This window comes from Alligator sinensis, unplaced genomic scaffold (assembly GCF_000455745.1).
Source record: "Alligator sinensis unplaced genomic scaffold, ASM45574v1 scaffold596_1, whole genome shotgun sequence".
NCBI classification, from domain to species: Eukaryota; Metazoa; Chordata; order Crocodylia; family Alligatoridae; genus Alligator; species Alligator sinensis.
In genome coordinates this window covers 169,467-189,727 of record NW_005841967.1, presented here as the reverse complement: position 1 = coordinate 189,727, position 20,261 = coordinate 169,467, and the positions used below count along the sequence as shown (strand labels likewise).

The following is a 20,261-nucleotide window of genomic DNA, read 5'->3' as shown; positions in this document are numbered from 1 at the left end:
AAGATGCCTAGCCTTGTGGCCCCTTATACGGAGGGTGAAAGATCACTCAAAAGTTTCATTACGCTGGAAGGGATTAATTTTGTTTGGGACAGAACGAAACATCATTACTGACATCTGCTCCTGCCTTGCTACCTCACTTAGGACAGCTTCTGAGAAGTTCCTGTGCCAATGATGGAGATGAAGCTGAGAGTCAGGAAGTGCAGGGGACTGCAGAGAAAAAAACCTACCTCATTTGCTTGGTTCGCCAAGCAGGTTCACACTTATGGGCACCCATACACATGCCTGATGCCTTCTCTGACACATGCTAATTACAATATGCCAGAGCAGACCTGATTAATCTAAAAAGCGCTCTAATTAGAACACTCCAGCAGCCTTGGCATTTCATGTATTCAGCATCCCATACCTCAAAATGGTGATGGGGGGTGTTTTAAGTAAAGCTTGTTGAATGACCTTTCGTTAAAGCACCCCTGCCACCATTTTGAAGTGTGAGATGCTGAGTACACAAGACATTACAGTCATTTAAATTAGAGCTCCTAAGACCTGCTCTAGTTAACACCCCCTTCCCATCCCGAGCACATGTAAAGATGCCTGATGGTGTAGACATAAAACTCTTTTGACCACCTCTGCCTATACCCAGTCATCCTAAAACAGCATTCAGCCTGGTGAACAGGGAGAGAGGACACGGTAGTAACACATATCCTTTATTACCATGTCAGCCGCATCTAATATTTAGCTCTGATTTTCCTACTGATGAGTGTCTTTTCTAGTTAAGCAACTGGAAACCACAACACAAAAGTTTCATACTAACAGATAATTCTTTCCTCATTGATCCTACAGCATTGCTGCATGTGGAAACCCCTTTGAAATGGCAGGGAGTTCTGGGTGTGTGGAGAGTGACAGGATCAGGTGCCATGTGTTACCTGCACACTCCCTTTACAGCTACTCAGACATGCTACATTTCCCCCCACACCAAATATTTTTCTTCACCTGTTGCATGAACTAAAAAAACATGAAATGACTCTTTTAGGAAGAGTTACCTTAGGTATTGAGAGCTAGTGAAATGATACCACTTTTCTTCTCGGGCTTTTAAACAAGTAGACTTGAATGAATGTTTCACTTTGCTGTTTTTCCAAAGCCTGCAACAGTTTGTATTTCTTGAGAACATGTAAGTGCCTGCTCAGTGCTGTGGATGGCAGATCTGTATATCAATCTAGGGGTATATCTACTCCACGAGCACCCTTTCTGTGAATTTCATATAAGCACATTGACAACTGTCCACTAAAGACACTAAGAAAACACTGCATATTTGTCTGAGAGCAGAGGAAAAAGCCATTATCCAAAAGTTTCCTAAGTTACTGAGAGGCAGAAAGCCATGAGTCCAGCCAGATTAGTTTCTTAATGAATCCTATTACCAGCTGACTGTGCTTGAAGCAAGAGTCACTGTTAGTAGGAGTCAGCAGGATATAGCAGAGGCAGTATGCTAATTATCCACATAACAGGGGTATGTACATGCTTTTCCACTTCAATATAGAGCCCTGCCTAGGAGCCAAAACACAGCCTTTTATTTGTGGGGGGAAAGAAAGTATTTAATCCAGTAGTTTCTACCATTAGCAATGATAACCTAAGATACTATGATGCTTCCATATGCAGTGACTAGCATTTCAGCTAGTCAAGAAGTTAGGTTGCAGAAGAAACCTGGCTAAAATAGATAATACTTAGAGGGAGAGTGAGTGACCACTGCTATAAACATTGCCCCATAATGCAGCAGGACTTTTTTTCTAAATGGAGAAAGTGGCGGATGTAGGGTTCTAAAGAGAGTGCAGTTGCACTAGGATGGGGTGTGCTAAAACATGGATGTGTATAGACATTTAACTACTAGGTATTGCTCATGCTAGAGAAAAAATCATACCATTCTAAAGCAAACAATGTTAGCACTGTGCTGTAGGTTTTAATTTGTTTCTTTAGGATGTTGTAATAAGACTTTATCCTGAATAGATTAATGCATAGTTAATTTATGGAATTCACTGCCACAGGAGCTGGTGGAGACAGACAGCATAGCCAGGTTCAAAAAGGGACTCAATAAATTCATGGATGATAGACCTATTAATGGCTATTGAACAGTACAGTTGGAGACGTTTCCTCTGACATTTCTAAACCAATAATGGTGGATGCCAGGGATAGATTATTCTAGAGATATCCAGTGCAATGGTCTCCCTGCATAGATCCACTTCTGCCTCTGTCGGAGTGAGAATACTGGGCTGGATGTACTGCTGGTCTGACCCAACATGTATGCATACCATTGGTCTGACCCAGAGGTATTCTTAAATTGGAAAAGGTAGGATTCCTCAAGTAGAAGCTGATTTTTTCTGTTAGAGATAAAAAGAAAGCAAAGCGGTAACTCATTCTCTGTCACTCACCTGCTATTTATTAAGCAGCTTGAAACCACGTGCTTCCCAGAAGATGCTTCTGGAGGCTTTTCTTTGTTGGCATGTTCTTTAGCTTTTCCACAGGGGATGCTACTAGCAGTTAATGGCTCTGGGTCTTTATCCAGGTCTTCTCTTTGATCAGTTTCTATTTGAATCAAAGGGACGTCCCTTAGGCAAGGAAAGGAGCTCGTGTGGCTTAAAGTAGGGGATCCAGGGTTTGTAATATGTTCTTTTTTCCCATCTAAATGTATTCTGTCCCTTGGTGGTTTTGAGTGACCTTGTGTCACACTTGGGAGATGCCTGTTTTCTGTGACATGTTCTCTGCTTGTATGGTCAAATGAATCTTGATGGACAGCAATTAAAGTTTTCCCACTTTCGACAATATTTGCAGCCAGTCTATTTGCATACTGTTCTACATGCGGTGGGGAATCACTGGAAAACTGATCAGGATCTGTAACCTCTGCTTCATCCACTATAATTTTGTTCTTACGCATTAGTGATTCAATTGAGCTTGCCCACGTCTCATGAATTAACATGTCAGTTATCTGGTCAGTCCTACATCTTTGGTATAGGCATGAATCTGACTTGCAGAGACCTGAAGAAGATGCAGTACTGACTTGTATGCTTAAGGAATCCAAGTTACTGCTGTGGGCAAAGCTATCTAAAGAGTTTGCCTTGACTGGGGCATTCACTGTTAGCCTGGACCCTGATGATCTGCTGTCTGGCATAGAAGATTGTCTAAAACAAAATGGTGTTCGCAGAGGAGGTGGTAGCAAACTGCTACTGCAGTCCCTTGAACTTCTGGTGGAAGATAAATTATCTTTATTTTCCTTTTCAAGTTCTCTTAGCATGTACCTATAAAATTCTTCCGTTATGCTTTCTGTGCTAGACTGCTTGGATGGGCAACTGGGCCTTACATTGAGGTGGCTGTTTTTCCTGGCTACCTGTTGCAAGGCAGAAGTTAAGATGTTGTTTGCATTTTTCCCTGCATAGTAGTCCAGTAACAAATCAAACCCTCTTCCTTCATTTTCCATCTGATTTACCATAAATCTTGAAAATTCATCTGTAATGCTTTCACAGCTAGACTGCTTGGAGACAGAGCTGGTCTGACTCACTGGCTGGCCTAAAGTATTCATTGGGCCCAGCATATTCAAAAAGCTCTTGGAGTCTGAATCCTCCTCTGGTATGCTCTCACAGCTTGAGGCCTTAGCTCTGCTCCACCTTTCACAGTGAAGTCTGTTCCTGGGATGATTTGGACCCTGCCAGACATTATCAACCATGGACAATTCAGTTAAATTCATAATTTTAGCGGCCACTTCATTTGCAAAGATATTGACAGAATCTGGGGTATCTTCAAGGTTTATAGATTCATCCACTACCCTGTTCATCAGTCTTTCCTTTAGCTCAGGGTGTTCATCTGTTTTTCTTTTGATCTCACTAAGCCTAGGTGGCCTGTGCTTCCTAACAACTGAGCCATTAGGCTGAGTATCCTTCTTTCTTTTTATGGTTCTGCATGATAAACTTTGGGTCACCAGATACTCATTTCCTCTTTTCCATGCACAGAACCAGGGTTGCTTGCCATTTGAATTTTCAAGGCAAATGGCAGCTATTTCTGTTGCCATAGAGACCACTGTTTCTGCCAATTCTTCTGCAAAATCTGTTATGCAGTATTTATCCCTTGACTGTTTTACCTGCAGCATGGGCTGAGAAGGAAGCAAGGTATGGTTACCTAATAAAGACACATTAACTTGGACTTCATTGTTTAGCACATTGTCATACTTAACTTTATCTTGACTTTCTCTGTTCACAATGGCATCAGAAAATAGCTGTTCTTGAACACCGTGTCTGCATTCATTGGCTCTAAGTGTGTTATCTCTATCTGAAAAAGATCTGAGATCTTTTTTCTTTTGGTTGTTACTTGGATTTGGGGATTTGTAGCAATCTCTTGTAGTTCTTTTCAGATATCTTTTTTTGGGGGATGTTCTTGCGACCAGTGAATTTTGCCCACGGATTCTACCCGGCAGGTCTGACTGTAGTGTGGCACTTTTCATGCTATTTGGCACTATTTCACTTTCGCTCTCACTAACTGTCTTTGTATTTGGTATGTTACTATCGTCTCTGCCAGCAGTAGCATTGTAAAGGGTACTAAGTGGGTTGTGGTTAGAGTGATCTGGAGCTTTCTGTGATGCTTGATTAGCTGTTGTCTGTTGGCTTTTTGTTTCTGTATCTTTTTCTCTACTTGAATCCTCAGAAAAGAGAAGTGAACACTCATCAACCTGTGCAATATCGCTTATCTTCTTGCATGTGAAATATATCACGTTAAAAAGCAGTTCATTTGCAGTGTCCATAAAAATGTCATATGCATTTGATTTACTATCTGGTCTAGGGTGTAGCTGCCTCTTCTTTTTAACTTCCTCAACAGAATGCCTCAGAATGATGTTGGATAAGTTTTGTGCAAGCTCATCACTCATCATTTCATCCACATGTGAAATCTGCGGGCTTGTGGCAGTTTCAATAATTCTCCCATTGATGGATTCCATAAAGTCTCCTATATTTTTGTATGTATTGGGCTTTGTTAAAATTATGGATGCCTCTTTGAGGAGTGCCTCTGCAATGCTATCATTCAGCTTCTCCATGCTGCTTCCTATGGCTATGCTACAATGGAGTGTAATGGCTGCAGAGGCCTCAGCTGCAGACAAGAGTCCACTTGAAGTTACAGGGTACTTATCTTCCTTTGTTTCACTTAAACCACAGACTGCTACAGCACTTGCTACTTGAGTCATGCCGCAGAGAGCAGATGGAAATGAATATTCCAGATCTGCACAGCCATCAAGCCCTTGTGAAGATTTTGTCTGCAGCTCTTCATTATCAACTATTTCGCTCTGAGAATCTGTGCTTTCTTGTTCTCTTTTGAATCTCTCTGCAGCCTTGGGGCTTGAAATGGTTCCAATCACTGTAGCTGCACAAGCTAAAGCCACTTCCAGTGCACCCTGGCTATTCCCATTTGAACTGTCCTCCTCCAAGTAATCTGAGGCTTCAGAATTTTCTGATTCAGACCAACGGCATAGATTTGGAAAACCAGAACCAGGCCATTCTGATGTATTTTCATAATTGTCTGGACTTTGTACAATGACGATTTTTGGAAGTTCATTCCATGATCGGGATGTTGTTACATCTTCATTTGTACAAGTGGCTGAATTTAAGGAATTTCCAATGGAGATGCTAACAGCAGCCTCCTCCATAAAAGTGGGTTGAGATTGGGACAATCTAATAAATGCATCTTGTAAAACAGATTCTGCTAAATTTGTAGCATACTGTCCTGTAGTTGCTTGTTCATTTGGCAAGGCAGAGTGAGGTTGCCTTTCACATGTAATGTCCTCTGCATTTACTTTACTGTTTTGTTTTGATACTGTGTCATACAGAGAAGTCAGTTCCTCCTTGGCCATAATGGTTAGAGATGCATCTTCAGAGGTGCACACTGGGCAAGTATTTTCAGCCTCACCTGTTAAGGAATCTTCTAGGCTCTTAGTACTGTGGGAGGAGCTAGCTCTTCCAGCTAAATCATTCTTCCAGTGTAGTTCCTGGATTAATTTATCTCCACTTGGTAAAAGGTGGTCTTCAGCTACAACATTCACTGCTGCTTCTGAATTCCCTGAGGTTTTAGCAGAAGCCACATTTTCTGTATTAACACAATTCTTATCGAGAGTAAATGGCAATCTGGCCTTCCTATAATGAAGATTCTCAAGTCCTTTTCCTTTATGCTTCCTGGGATCTGACACAAGTTCTGTGACATTTAGTTTTTCATGGCCTAGGGAAAAAAAACCCAATAATTAGTTTTTAGACAACCAGCTGTCACTTTCTAAAATGCAGTTGCACTAGAGTGATTTGGACTGCATGACTGCTCTACCCTTATCTCTTGAGTAATGATTTTAAAAAATGTAAATTATTTTTATTTTTTTGATAATCCTTCTTCTAAACTACAATTACATGGATGCATGAAAATAACCCCAGGTGCAATTTATGTGAGCATTACCTTGAGGTTTTTTGCAGTATGGACAGTAACAGAATGGTGGAAAATTGCATTGCATTTACCATTTTTATATTCATCAGTCTCATTCTCATCTTCAAGGTGCTCTGATGCTGTGAGGAAATCTTCTTCGATTGAAGATACTGAACAGTTTGTATCGTCCTCAGGCTTTAAGACATTGGCTTCTATCTGTAGCTGCCTCTCCTGCACAAGTTCCAGTCCAATCAGAAACTTGTTTATTTCAAAGATGATGCAGCTTGTGCTGTTTTTTCTGTCCCCTCTTGCACACTGAACCAAGCAGACATCTGTCAGCCAAGAACACTAGAGGGGAAAATAATCTCCAAGAGTTAGTTAGTTAAATAAGCGAGGTCCTGTTTTTACCCCTTACTTCCCCCGCAATAAATCTCTCAGGAATAGTCAGCTGTAAAGAAGCTTGTGACATGGTTTGAAATGACATTTTCAGTTACAAACATGCTGTATCATGATTTAACAGGTGTAAGCACTTTATCACATGCGTATTTTACCCCCTCAATCAGCTTCTTGTCCTTTATTTGACGTGCTGCTTCATCTACTTTTGCCCGTGATGGAGTTTGCCACTCTCTGCAGTAGGTACATGCACTGCTGTATATTGCTTAAATCTTTAGGGAATAGTTTAAAGCAGTCTTAGTTCCTCCTTATGACTATTTCTGCAGATTACAAGGCAGCTGAGTTAGATGACCTATTAAAAGTTTGTATTTTAATACTATAAAATGGCTTGGATTTTGATTTTGTTCCCTGGCCTTGTGTCAGTAATTTTTAATGTTTATATTACAGTTGTAGCCAGAGGCTCCAGTGGACATCAAGGCCCCACTATGCTAGGTTTTGCACATCTGCACAGTAAGAGACAATGGCAACCCTAAGTAGCTGTTACTGAATTTTAGTGTAATGTACAGAGTCTATGTACAGTCTTTCAGTTTCTACCAGGAGAATTACTATTCTCCTGGTAGAAACCAAGTGTGCGGACATTCAGGCTTTTTATCTCAATAGCAAATCTGGCTGCTCCAGGAGAAAAATAACTCAGCCACAACTAGGGTGAAATCACTCTCGGGAGAGGTTCTCCTGGGAGACTGAATGTCTGCATGCTTTCCCCTGCCTTTCTCAGTTACTCTGATCAGGCAGATCAGCCTGGGCCCAAGTACTGTCAGGGACTCTGAGCAGGCAGGCCCACCCTGACCCAAGTACCTCAGCAGGCACATCTACAGTAAGCCTCAGTTAAAGAAATCTGCCCCAGTTTAGGAGCAGCAACCATCTTGATTGGCTGCTGGGAGTGCTGCCTATCCATTTAACACCAGCTGGGGCCTTGGGTTTGCAGGCCAGTAAACAGTTCTGCTATGGCAAGCCTCCTTGTTCCTGTATTCTGGTTCCTGACTCTGGTTTTGGACTTATTTCTGGATTTTGGCTTTGGATGTTCCCGCAGATCTGTTTCTGGCTCCTGATCCCAGCTTGGCTCTATTTTCAGATTTTACCTTGTGGATTACCCTTTGGATTGGTACTTGGCATCTGACCCCCAGATCCTGACCCTGGACTGTTGCAGACCCTCTGGTTTTTGTAATATGGCTCCAGCTCTCTGAGTCAACTCTAGGCCCCTGCTTTCCCTGAGTGGCCTGACCATTACGCCAGACCACCTACACCCTGGTCCCTTACACATTTAACCCTGGAGACCAGGAGGAGTGGAGTCAGGAGAAAGGCTGTCTGCCTTTCCAAGACTTGGGTCACACTAGTTTTGAGAAGGTATAGGACGCAGCTGCTCCCTGCTCCCATAAACTGGGAGGTGACAGGAGCAGCAGCCTTCATTCCCTGTCTCTTTTCCTGGACAGTCCCTGGTTTGGGGGAAAGGCAAGGGACTTTGCTGACTTCTGCCAGCTTCCCCTTGCTGCCCCATCATGCAGCTGAGCTGCAGGGCAGTGACTTAAAAGCCAGTGGCCAGGAGCACCGTGGGCCTTTAAATTGCTGCCCCACAGTTCAGGTGGTCTGCAGTTGGCAATTGCCACTTGACAGCCTGCCCCTTCCCAGGAAGGGGAGAGGACAGGCTGTCAATTAATAGCTCCCCAAAGTGCCCAGGGAGTGCGTCAGTAGCCCTCTAGTGCAGTGGTTCTCAATCTTTTTTGTACCAGGACCCATTTGTAAACTAATGGTCAGTCCTGACCCCTGACCCAGTAAATAGTTTAAATAGAAAACAGCCCCCTGGCCCTGCCAGTGCCCCTCACTCCCAACCCATAGCCCTTTACCCCTGCTAGTACCCATCACTCGCAACCCAATGCCCACCAACCTCAGGCCCCAGCACCCCAAAGTGTGGGGCTGGGGGTAGGTGTGTGGGGAGGGGGAGTGTGGGGCATGGTGAGGGATGTGCTCCCCCAGATTTGTGCACTCATAGCGGACGCAGGGCTGCAGTCTGGCTGAACCAGCCTCTGTGGCCCAGTGGGCAGGATTCAGCGTGGGAGGGTATAGCAGGGCAGCAAGACTCATTGCTGCTGTGACCCCCATGCAAGCCATGCCACCAGCAGCGCAAGGAAGGTGGGTGGGGGGGCAAGGAGTAATGGATGGTGGGGAAGGGGGATGCACTGTCTTCATCTTTTCCTGCTGCTAGCTGCTAGCCTCTTGTGCGCCATGCCACTGCTCTACCTGGCTGCCATGACCTGGCCACCACTCCCCTCAGGCCCTGGCTCTACCCCGGAGAAGAGGTGGGGTGGCAGGTAGTGTCTCCTGTGCCCCCCTGCACCTCTGATATGTCATTTATGCCCCCACCTTGTCCCTGTCCCATAGCCTTACTTGCGGGGACCTGCAGGAGCTGCTCTTCATGCCGCCTGGCTGCCACGTTCATGTGTGCATGTGCACACGCACATGGTACCCCCTACCTGATCACCCTCCTTTACTCCCCACAGCCCCAAGCAGTCCGTTGCAGGCTGCAACGCTGCCAGCCTGCAAGGTGAAACCCATGTTTTCCCATGCTTTTTTCCTTTAAAAGAGAATCCATTTTTAAAGTTTGTTCACAGCCCTTTCATACATTCTGGTGACAGGTTGAGAAATGCTGCTCTAGTGCCCCCTGGCTTGCCTGTGAAGCTCTCCAGCCAGGAGGCTGGAGGAACATCTGTTCAGTTTGTCTCCTGGGCTATTTTTCTACTGGAAGAAATTTCTTCCATTGAAAATGAATGTCTGTAAGCAGCCAGAGTACTATGAAAATATAAAATAATGAAGTAGTGTGAAACTGTGAATGAGTTTATATTTTGTGGTACTATGAATTTAAATAGAAAGTAAAATTTTACTTTCATGGGGTTCTTTAATGGACATATTTTTTGGCTAATTATGTAGGAACTTTTTAATATAAAACCTAGAATTAACATGTTTTCATGAAATTTAACCAAGAACAGTCAATAAAGAATCAAGTATATGTTGAGATTAAAACATTTCCCTGAAGATGATCTAGTCCATGATGTATAGTGCTGTTTTAGAGTATAGAGCAGGGTTGGCAAAATACTACCCACAGGCTGAATCCAGCCTATATACTAGGCCACTATCCATACTATAGTGGATATCCAGCCACTATCCATACTATAGTGGGTTCCCTTGGCCCTGCCTAGCCCAGGCATGGGGGCAGCATGGGGTGTGGTGCCTGTGCCTGGTCCTGCTATCCCCAGGTGTGAAGCAGGGCAGAATCAGCCCAGCAGCTGGACTCAGCTTCCTGGCAGCCCCCGCGGTCGTGTCTCACCCTGCCCAGTTACTGCAGTCAGTTTGTTCCATGCCCACTGCTGGGAGCACCAGATAAAGCAGGTGGGATCTCCATGGAGACAGGCCCAGGACCTCTGCAGGCAGACTGTGCTCAGCTGCGCACATGGGATGGGGCTGCAGGTGGGCAGGGAGTGGCATGCAGGAGCAGGATGGGTGGGTGGGGCCAGGGGCGGTGACATTGTGGGGCTGGGGCCCGGGGTAGAACCACAATATGCTCCTCATACATCCCTGCCTGTGGAACCGGCGTCTGTTGCAGGGACATGCAGGGAGCAGACTGTGGCTCTGCCCTGGGCCCCAGCCCTGAGCTGTCACTGCTCCCTCAATCTTGGCCCTGGCCCTGGCTGTTCCTGGGTCAGCATCCCCTTGCCCCCGTTGACTCCTGGGTCAGCACCTCCCTCGCTGGCTCACCAAAACTCCTTAAGTGGCCCTCCAGTCTAAATAATTGCCCACCCTGGTATGGCGATTAGAAAGTGAAACTGACTAGAAACCTAAGTGAAACTAAGGCGTCTAGGTGCATGTGTAGATTTAATATATGTGAAAGGACCGATCAGTGAAGAATGAAATCCACTTATGAGGCAGTCCAACCTACATGTTTTTAACTGCCAGTACCACCTAACCTTGATGTGGAAAACATACTTCTTGAATGAGATCTCTAAGTTGGTCTCCAGTTTTGCTCTAGCTTTGGCCTCTCCAACAGCCTTGGCAGCAAGGGTGCCAACTGTTTTATGATGTGAATACTTTATTATTGGTGTTCTGAAAACTGGATCAAGATCAGCAAGCTCACTTCACATAGGCTACCAAGTAGTCCTGGGCTTTTTTGGAGTCCCTACCTCTCATTGCAGGTCTGCCCTTAGCTGCAAAACCAAATCCTTTGTTGTTTAAAATATGCTGGACTTTATGTTTTAAATGAGGCCATAAGAACATAAGAATTGCCATTTATTGGGTCAGATCACAGATCCATCTTCCTCAGTACGTTTCTTAGTGGGCATTGGCCCACAGTTCCTTAAGCAACAAATAGGCCTGTGTCACACAGCCAATAAGTATAAAAAACAAGTACAATCTAATCACCCAGTTTTTCTCTTAAAAGTTCATCAGTACAACATAAAATACAATGGTCTCCATAGTACAGAGACTACAGGGCCAGTGTCTTGATCATTTATGTGCATGCACATTTCACTGGTATGTTGTAGCTGGACTTGCTTTTTGTAGCTCAGTGAAACAAGAGATATGTGGCCTAATTTTAATCTTAATTTATGTAAGTTTTACTTCAAGATAACTCCATGGACTTTATGAAGTATTCTTGATTTACATCTGGAAGAAAAATATTAAAATCAGGCCCAATATGTTGAGTTAACATGAAACTCTTCTTGGCACAGCCAGGAACTATAATGAGGAAAAGGGTAGAGCAAAAAGACATTGTTTCACCACAATAAGTGGTTAGAGTTCCAAGGTGCTTGTATGTGTGATGGGGGTTTAATCCCTAAAGGTTTATTTTATGCCCTGTAAATTGAAACAGTGGGTTTTTAATTGAAACTCACCATTTCAATTTTTTTCAAGAGGGCAGCTGGGTGTGCTAGAGGCTGGAGAAAGTGGTGGGGATGTTGCCTGGGGCGCTGGAAGCCCACCAAACCCAAGCTACCCTGAGCCCGCCAGTGCTTCCAGTGCCCCGCACACCATCCCTACCACCTTCTCTGGCTGCCAGCACACCCATTGCCCTCCTGCTGCTTCCCTGCACTGCCCCAGGGGCAAGCCAGCCTGTTTCCAGGTGCTCCCAGGCAACGGAAGGTGGCAGGGGCAATGCATGGAGTGCTAGACGCCCCAGTGGGCTCGGGGAAGAGTTGGATCCGGCTGGGTGCTGCCTCTGAGTTGGGGCATCGCCAGTCCGCTAGCAGCCCATCAGGGCAACCCTGGGGAGCGCTGCCACTGTGCAAGGAAGGACTGGCACCCCCCACAGCTCAGGGGCTGCTGGGGCTGCTTGGCCTGCTGGCAGCTCACCCCCTGGCTGTGGGGGATCGAGCAGACTCTGCGAGGAAAAAAAAAAAGGATCAGGCCCCTCACTGCTTCTGATTTCAGTCAGATTACTGCTGAAGGCAAAAGTAGTGAGGGGCCTGACCTTTTTTTTTTTTAACAGAGCCTTCCCACCTCTCCCATGGCCTGGGGGCGAGCTGACAGCTGCATCATTGCATTTTGCAATGTTGCAAACTAAACTACATCCAAATGTAGTTTAGTTTGCAATGATGCAAAGTAATTTAAAACTGCCAAAACTGGCACACGTGTAATGCATGATGTCATTAAGCCACACAAATTACATTTCCATCACGTATACATTGTGATGACCCTCACATGTACAAGCATCCCCAACGGATACATTTAAAAATGGTTATAGGTCCAGTTTCCTCCTTTCTTTATGGGGTACTGAAAATTAGGAAATTCTTGGCATACAGAGCATTGCTGAGCAGAATGCTCCACGATCATCAGAACAAAGGGCCAACCATGCTAGCTCTTTATTCTTGTGACTCAGAGAAACTAACCACAAGGTGGCTGAACCTGGAAACAGCACTTAGGCTATTAAGTCTAGGACTTTTCCACTCTTTTGCTGGGGGTGCTCATGAATGTCTGAATTCCAGACAGAATTCAGTCTAAGGGATGTTAAAGGCCTATTATGAAGTCTTTTCAGTGTTGCGCTGTAAGAAAACCTGGACTGGGGAAGGAACCAGGGAGCACAGTGGAAGATGGTGGGAGAAGGAAGACTTTACTTAAAAGGAAATCTGTAGAACCAATTTGTTCCACCAGGTATAAAGCATTACATCTCTTTTTCCTGCTGCCTCCAAATGGCCCACTTGCCCCTGAGCAAGTTATACCACCACTGCCTGCCTTCTCAAAGGACACACAGTTAATGTAGCTTAAAGTAGTATTAATGGCTGCATAGATATCCATGGAATTGAGAGAGCTGGCAGGCTGATCCCTGACTCCTCACTGCCTATGTCTTGGATTTGGGCTACTAGTTAAATAATTGTACAGATTTTAAACAACCAGACATTCACCTGATGTGTGTATACCTGTGCGGTTCTCAAGCTGACATTTAGCTATGTACTGTCAGCTTGTTTTTTTCCCCCCTCCAAATTTTGGATGCTATCCCCAATGACTGCGATAGGCTCCTAAAGATTAATTTACAATTCCTACCTGGGGAACTTCAAAATCAGTCCGAAGGTTTCCTGAAGTTAATCCGCTCAGCAGGATTATTTCATTTTCTTTAGGTGGTTGTACATTCATAGAGCTGATAAGTTTTGGGAGATTTGGAGAGACACTGATCAATCTCTGCAGTATGAAAAATAGGTTTGAGGCAATGCCATTCCATTCAAGTCAGTCATGCTGTCAAACTCATGAGCATTAAGGTCAGTTTGTAGGCACTCCTTTAAAAAAGCATTCTAAAGTAAAGTTAATACTCAGAATAAAGAATAAGTATAGTGCTGAACATAAAAATCCTCTATTTATGTACCAAACAATTACAGCAGGGCAGTGCAATTCATGCAGTGCCCTACAAGGGCAATCTGGACACAATCACTTTGAGATCACAAAGTAGTTCAGTTTCCATATGCATCAACATCCTTGGCCTTTCTACTAAGAGACCAAGAACACTGTATGGAGTGGGGGAGCAGTAGGGGCCAATTTTTTGGCACTCCTGCCAGAAATCAGCCTGGCACCCTTCCTGAGCTCCTGTCTTATTTGCCACTGTACTGCCTGTCCCCTCCCCAAGCTGCTGCATGCCACAAACAGAGGTTGCCTGTGCCACTGGTGGTACTTATGCTGCAGGTTGTCCCCCACAGTGTACAGCGTTAGTCTATACAGCAGAAAAAGATTCACTAATTCTGTATGGGCCAAATCTTGCAGTTTTTACCTAGCCCCATGATTAGCAAGAAACTAGTTTTACTTGAATGAGACCCTGATTTTTGTCCTGTCAGATTAATCTGGCATTATGCTTTTGGCATAATTATAATAATGTATTTAATACACAGATGGAATAACCATGTCTTAGATTTAAGATGCTCTGCAGGCTACATTGATAGGTTACTGTTTGGGAAGTGAAAAAAGACCAGCTTTCTCTGGCATGTGTTTTACAAGACACGCAATACATCTGACCAAATGTAATGATGATGATGATGATACTTTGTAGTGCTGTTGTATCCTGGGCACTGTCCCAGACCAGGACCACAATTTGCTGTTGTTCATCATACAAACACTGAACAAGACCCACCCAAAATGATTACATAACACCTTCCTGCCATGGTTTATGAATAATATGGTATTAAGAATCACCAAACCTCTATGAGGCAGGTTGTCACTGCATTGTCAGAATCATTGTTGCTGCATTATACAGAAAGGCACATGATGAGTCAACTTGCAGGATCATGAGTGTAATCCAGACCTCAGCATCCAATCCTATGCTTTACCTTTCCAAAATGATAACGCTTATACTGCTATTTTTCCTTAGAGTAAATTAAATTAGATATAATAAAACTTTTGGGCTTGGCAAATCCAATTCAATTTTGGGGAACAATCCACTTTTCAGCAGCTTGATCTTTGGATATGACTTAAGTATTTATATTTGACATAACTTAAATTCAGTGCTTCAATTCATTCTGACATTTTAGTCTAGCAGAAAAAAAATTCTCCTTTTCTTTTTTCAACTTATAACCTTTCTGTTATACACATTTCTTTAGGTAACTATATTTTCTCCTACTTAAGTTTCTACATTTATCAGCTTGCTTGGGTTGGAAAATAAGACATTTTGAATTTCTCTCACTCTCTCTATTTCCCCATTTGAAATGAAAAGGAAAAACATAGGAAGAAAGTTCTTTAAATTCATAACTAAGAACTGGGGGCAGGGAGAGTAGGGCACCAGCCCTGGATTCTGACTATGAGAGGGAGTCAAAATCATGCTCCCAGATGGTTTTGCCATGGCAAGGACAACCCTTTTCTGCCCCTGCCCAGCTTTAGGAACTGTGAAGAGCAGCACCACACTAAATAGTGTTACTTGGCAGTGCGGGGGGTAAGGAGAATGGTGCTCCTCACCCACAGAGAGCCTTTGTCACAGCAGATGCATCCTAATATGTACATACTGGGACATGTTGGGGAAGAAGGGAGCAAAAGGGGCACCAAGGTTGGCTCCCAGTGTGCCTGGACATAGAGCTGCTGCAACTACAGCAGAACTGATGCACCAGCAGTGGTGACCATACTAGGCTGGAAAAGTTCTTTCCTTCCCTTTACCCACGTCCTATTCCCTCTACAGTGGTCAGCATACCCCTGAATCCCCTGACCCTGCCTTGGGTGCCAGTGAGCACACTATGCCTCTGTAGTAGTATATTTACAAACCACTGTTGCATTTACCTATATTATAAATTATGCATAGAAATTTAGATGGACGAGCTTCTCTTCTAAAGGCTGACAGAAAATGTAGACTTCCATTTTAGTATTATATGTTTTTAAATGTATGCTACCAATAGAGGAAAAAGAAATCTTCTCTGTTTATACCTCTCAAGCATTCTGTTTATATACTGGAAACCAGATTTCTAAAAGGCCAAATCCTATAGACTGCAGAGCGCCTACATACACAGGGACTCTAAGGCTACAGTATCTGTTGTGCTGCATGGGATATCCCATGAAGTGACCATGCAGAGGAATTATGGGGAGCAGTGTGCCACTATACAGAAGGTGCTTAAGGCAATGTAAGCACTGGGACCAGTGAATGGACTACATGGAGAAAACCCATCCATTTGTGGAGTGTTTCCAAAGCTATGTTTTGCTTGTGGGAGAGGATTCTATTCCCAGATCCTTGCAAAGAAGAGATGTATATTTAATTTGGGTTTTTCAAGAAGCAGGGGTTTCTCAATGATATCTCTTACCTGATAGCTGTTATTGGAGCAACTGTACAGTTGTGGATTCTCCATTTTTGGAAACTTTCAAAAGCATGTTAGACAGACATGGTGGGGATGGTTTTTAGTCAGGGGTGATCCTGCCTTGTGCAGGGAGCTGGACTAGATGACCTTATGAGCTCCCTTCCAGATCTACTTTTCTAGGATTCCTATAAAAGACCTCAACAGTGTTGTTTTATGTACTAGAATGGTAAATTAAACAATTACACCCTATAACTACTATACCACATGCACAAGTATTTTTCTAAATAAACCCAAGGCTTAGGAGGAAGTCCACTTACAAGCCAGTCATTATGAATGTAAGATCCAATTTTATGGTAGATACTATCTGAGTTGGATGTAGGTCACAAATAGTAGATGTGTAGTCAAATCCAGATTTCAAACACTCTGCTGTTTGGAAGGATTCAGATCCGATGTTTTGATTCAGGCTCTATTAGAAAAGGGGTCTGTCTGTAAAATTTAGATCTATGTATAGATGCAAAAGTCCTGGTGAGAATGGGGCAGGAAACAGGGGAGGATTGTATTGAGGAATAGAGCATAGGCTTCACTCCAGTTCTTGTGATACCTTGTGAATGATGTCGGCATGAGTGCTATACACATTAATAAGGCTTATAAATCTTCTTACCTGTTTTAACTGCTCATCACTGCAGTCATCTTTCTTTGCATCTAGATTCACAAAACAAACCTGGAATAAGAGACAGAGAAAAATTGTAGCCTCTAAAGTTGCTATAGTAGTTCTGAACCTTTTAGATTTAAGGCTCCCCTTGGAAAATGCCAGCTCTTAATTTTCACTCATTTTTTGACTGCAGGGAAATAATAGAGCATTTTTTTTGTTCCAAAGAACTAACCCCCGCCCCTCCTCTCCCCCCCCCCCAACAGGTTAGAATGCTTTTAACACTATGGATTCCTGTTTGAAATATATGGATTTATCTTGTGATTCATGTTTGCACACCTAACTTGCTAACATTGTCTCACCATATGGCACGCTTCAAAGGATCTCAAAGCACCCTGGTGAGGATCATTACTTTAGAAATTTAGCAAGTCATTTTAGAATGCATTTAAATTTATTTTCTTCACTCGGGGCTGCACATAACACCATTTCATCAAACAGGGAGAACAAAAAAGGTCAAATGGCCAACCACTCAGCAATAATGTACCGTGTATTATGAAAGGAGGAAAAAAGGAAGAGAATTAGGAGCTATTATGTTATCTATTTTGACACTTCACTTGTCTTTGTCAAATTGCTAAAGTTAGCCTATAAACTAAAATGCAATGGATATAGAAAAAGTTACAGGAAATATTGAATGCCTCAGGCAACTGCTGTTGCTACACTGTTCCTCCACACTTCCTGCAGCATGACTCTCACAATGAAGGACTAAAATTCACATTAGTAAGACGGGGCTTCTCTGATTCACCTGGGCAAGGAGTTATTGGAAACAGAATGCTGTAGTGGCCAGTTACTCTGTCCAGCACTGCTATTAACAAAGAGATTTTCATGGAGAAGAGCTTATCAAAGGTATGCAAACAATTGTCTTTCACCCTAAAATAGCTGGGCAATCTGGTATAGCAAACTCCTTTGGTCTAAGTTAAACACTAGGCTTTAAACCTAAATGTGGGGGAATGTTTCATACTATGAACAGTCAGAGCTACCATTTTCATAAAGAAATGCATGCTAAAATAGGCTCCTCAATGTAAATAAAATCATCAGTGCTTTGTAATTATAACTTTGCTTCCCCCTCCCCTCTCTTTTTCTACTTCTAGAACTGATTTTAGTAAAGAACTAGCAGGATTCAGGCTTTCATTCACACAATCTAGTTATCATTCATCATTTGGCAAACTCTTGTAGCCGAGGATGATTGTTTTATCTGTGGGTCCAAAGACGGCTGATGAGGCCTATCCGGGATAGACAGATTGTTGCATTTTAGGCACATGTTTTTGTGCAAGGTGGGTGGTTCTGGCTTTTTGATTTGGTGTTTAACACGCTGTTTTAACTGCTCCCATTTTTCCATTTCCTGTTCTTGTCGTAACATTTCAAAATACTGAGATCGCTGTAGCAGACTTTTCCTCTATTTGGGGTAGTCCTGGGTGACAGTCTCCCACGAATTCATGTTAATGTTGCATTTTTTCAAATTGGCCTTGGGGACATCCTTGAAGCACTTTCTCTGCCCTTTTTTTGAGCATACACCTTGACTAAGTTGGGAGAATAAAACTTGCTTCAGGAATCTGGAGCCAGACATCTGGGTGATATAGCAAGCCCAGTGAAGTTGATATTAGATGATCATTGCCTTGATGCTCATGGTGTTTGCTCGGGAGAAGATGCTAGCTAGCATTGGTACATCTGTCTTCCCACTGGATTTGAAGGATCACTGCAGGCAGCATTGATGGTACTTTTCCAGTGTCTTAAGATGCATCCTGTACATTGTACATGTCTCAGCTCCATAGAGTAAGATGGGGTATTGCAACTGCTTGATAAACCATGAGCTTGGTTTCAGATCTGATGTCACAATCTTTGAACACCCATTTCTTCAGGCATCTGAAGACTGCCCTTGCATGTTTGAGGCAATGTTGGATTTCTTCATCTATATCAGACTTCTGCAAGAGATGGCTTCTGAAATATGGGAATTACTCAATGTTTTCCAGAGTCTCACCATGAATATCAATTACTGGAGCTGGGAACTGCTCATTAAGAGCTTATTGATGGAGGACCTTAGTCTTCTGAACGTTAAGTGTCAGTCCCATTTTACTGTATGCCTTGGTAAAGGCAAAGACATTGTCCTGTCTGAAGGTCTGCTTCAGAGTGAGCATACACTACAGCATCATCGGCATACTAGAGCTCAATGACTGAGGTCAGCGTGGTCTTGGATCTCACACTTGTGAAGTCTAGTTATCATTATGTATATATTATACAACTAAAATCCCATGGAAGGTTATGAAAACTTCCCCAGAAGCTTTTGTTAAGTAATTCAGAAGTGCTTTTAATTTTTGAAGGATAATGGAGGGTTGGGGCAGGACTCGGTGCTCGTCCAGCATGGAGGCATGGGCCCCTACAGAATTCCCTGGCTCCCACTGCCCTGCACAACCTTGCCAGGACCTGTGCTAACCTGTGCTTCAAGCAGAGGCATGGGTCAGCAGGGGTAGTGAGGGAGCTGGAGAATCACTGGCACCCCATGCCTCCTTGCCATGATCTTTACCAGTCTGTGCCTCACGCAGAGGCATGGAGCTCCGGGGATTCACCAGCTCCCATGCTGCCTCATGCCTCTGCACTGTCATGTTGATTGCGTGGAAGAAGATGCTAGCTAACATTGGTACATCTGTCTTCTCACTGGCTTTGAAGGATCACTGCAGGCAGCATTGATGAAGAGGGCAGAGAAAGTGCTTCAAGGATGTCCTCAAAGCCAATTTGAAAAAATGCAACATTAACATGAATTCGTGGGAGACTGTCACCCAGGACTACCCCAAATAGAGGAAAAGTCTGCTACAGCGATCTCAGTATTTTGAAACGTTATGGCAAGAACAAGAAATGGAAAAATGGGAGCGGTAAAAACAGCGTGTTAAACACCAAATCAAAAACCCAGAGCCACCTACCTTGCACAAAAACATGTGCCTAAAATGCAACAATCTGTCTATCCCGGATAGGCCTCATCAGCCATCTTTGGACCCACAGATAAAGGGGGCAAAAAGAAGTTACCGGGTAACGTTGGGGCCTCTGCAAGACACGCTAGGAAATCTGGTTGTCACACCAGACGACAAGGCTAACCTATTTAACGATTTCTTTGCCTCCATTTTCCTGAGCAGGGACCAGATCAGCCCATCCGCTGGGACCACCTCAGGCTCTGGGGGAGGTGCACCCAGGCCTAGGGTCAGTGAGGACCTAGTCAGGGAACTTCTGGAGGGACTGGACATATTTAAATCAGCTGGTCCTAATGATCTCCACCCCAGAGTGCTGAGGGAATTAGCAGAGGTCATTCCGGGACCCCTGGCACAGCTTTACGAGCACCTGTAGCACTCTGGTGTGGTGCCAGAGGACTGGAAAAGGGCCAATGTGGTTCCCATTTTCCAAAAAGGGAGGAAGGAGGACCCAGGAAACTATAGGCCAGTTAGTCTTACCTC

At 43.8% G+C, this 20,261-nt stretch overlaps 1 protein-coding gene across 1 annotated transcript in view; it reads right to left on the bottom strand.

The window, feature by feature from the left end:
- SPHKAP (SPHK1 interactor, AKAP domain containing) overlaps positions 1–20,261 on the bottom strand; it is a 92,900-nt gene that overhangs the window by 8,935 nt on the left and 63,704 nt on the right. The window contains exons 4-7 of the mRNA XM_025200444.1: positions 16,777–16,836; positions 13,402–13,536; positions 6,519–6,774; positions 2,418–6,234 (exon numbers count right to left, since the gene is read on the bottom strand). Coding sequence (XP_025056229.1) covers positions 2,418–6,234; positions 6,519–6,774; positions 13,402–13,536; positions 16,777–16,836 — 4,268 coding nt within the window. The remainder of the gene's footprint in view (positions 1–2,417; positions 6,235–6,518; positions 6,775–13,401; positions 13,537–16,776; positions 16,837–20,261) is intronic.